Source organism: Gavialis gangeticus, unplaced genomic scaffold (genome assembly GCF_001723915.1).
Source record: "Gavialis gangeticus isolate Ggan-Ray unplaced genomic scaffold, GavGan_comp1, whole genome shotgun sequence".
In the NCBI taxonomy this organism is placed as follows: Eukaryota; Metazoa; Chordata; order Crocodylia; family Gavialidae; genus Gavialis; species Gavialis gangeticus.
The window spans coordinates 87,696,425-87,697,953 of NW_017728992.1; the positions used below are offsets into that span (position 1 = coordinate 87,696,425).

Consider the following 1,529-nt stretch of genomic DNA (forward strand, 5'->3'; position numbering starts at 1 on the left):
CTGGGGAGCGTGTGTGTGTGGGGGGGGGGGAGCCAGATTACACCCGGCTAGAGCTGCATGTCAGCTATCCTTCCTCAGCATCTAAGTGAGCCAACTCATGCAAACAGGTGTGCTCTCTAGGTCTAGTCCACTAGTCTGTAAGGTTTGTCTCTCCCCTGCCAACCTCTGTGGGGCCATCAGGGAGTCCTGCTCCTCCCCACCCCCAGGCAGGCTGCACTGGGGGCCCCTGGGGGCAGCCACATGACAACACACACTAAGGCAGCACGTGTCTGTCTCCTCCACTCAGGTGGTTTGAATTTTCCAGCCATTGTGAGCTGGCCTTTAAACGCAGGTCTAACTTCATGTGGTCACTAAGACCCCAAATCCTGCCAGGTTTGCCCTAACGCGTGCTGCAGCTGGCACCGGCAGCTTGTGTCACCTTGACTCAGGGCGCACACACGCACCCCGCACTCCTATCACAGTCCCACTGACGCAGCCTCCTACAGCCACACTTACCCCAACCAGCCCGCGCCGGCCCGGGCCAGCAGGCAAGTGTGTATGCGGGTGAAAGGGAAAGGGGCGGGACTGGGCGCTGCCAGGTGAAGTGGGCGGGGCCTAGACAGTGGGGGCGGGGCCTCTGCTAGAGAGGCGAGGCTAGGGTCGCCGGATTGGAGGGAGCTGGCCCCGAGTGGCGGAGTTCGGAAGAGGCGGGGCTAAGCCAGGAAGAAGACTGAACCGCTTCTTTCCCCTGCCCCTCTCCGTCGAGGGCGTGTTGACGTCAGATGCCGCAGCGTGGGCATAGCCCGGCGCCCGCGCATGCGTGAACTGTGTCTCGCGGAGTCTCGCGGCGCCCGGACGCGGCAGTTGGGTCATGGCGCTGCGTTACTTGTTGCTGCTATCGCGCAGCTGTTCTCGGCGCCGTGGCCTCCTGCTCTCGGGCCGGGGCCTGACGGGGCCCGGGCTCTGTCTGACGCGCGTGAGTCACCCCCGCGCGCGGGGCTTGCCATAGCGACGTTGGCGTGAGGGCCGGGGCCTCCTGGGGGGCGGGGCCTCTGTGTCTGGCCGCCCTGAAGCCGCGCCTGGCACCAGGGCTCCGGGGTCTGGGGAGGTGGGGTCCAAGAGGCCGGGGTCGCGGGGTGCCAGCTTGTTTTGGGCCCGGCCGGCTGGCGAGAGGCTCCCTTGGGTCCTCTGCGCAAGGCGTTATTCCTGCTGCTGCTTTCCAGGCCTTAGCAACACATTCATTACACGTAGTGCGCAGTCGATATAAACTGCCTGCAAGGGCTGGGCAATGATAGCGCCCTTAACTGGTAAATTGTGCTGTCAGTTTAGACCAGCCATGAGTGCTGAGTCACGGTGGCTTGGTTAACTGGGCAGTTGCACAGTAAATGTACACCGACTCCCTATGTGTAGTAAAGTGCCAAGTAATGGTCATGTGATTGCATAATAAATGCATACTGACCACCTGTGTGTAGTAAGACCAGCCACGAGTGCCGAGTTGTGGTCATGCAGTTAACTGGGGAATCGCACAAGAAATGTACACTGGCCACCCA

At 61.9% G+C, this 1,529-nt stretch overlaps 1 protein-coding gene across 1 annotated transcript in view; it reads left to right on the forward strand.

Moving 5' to 3' along the window:
• Positions 1 to 818: 818 nt before the first annotated feature.
• AFG3L2 (AFG3 like matrix AAA peptidase subunit 2) overlaps positions 819 to 1,529 on the forward strand; it is a 69,820-nt gene continuing 69,109 nt past the window's right edge. The window contains exon 1 of the mRNA XM_019525129.1: positions 819 to 955. Coding sequence (XP_019380674.1) covers positions 851 to 955 — 105 coding nt within the window. The 5' untranslated portion in view covers positions 819 to 850. The remainder of the gene's footprint in view (positions 956 to 1,529) is intronic.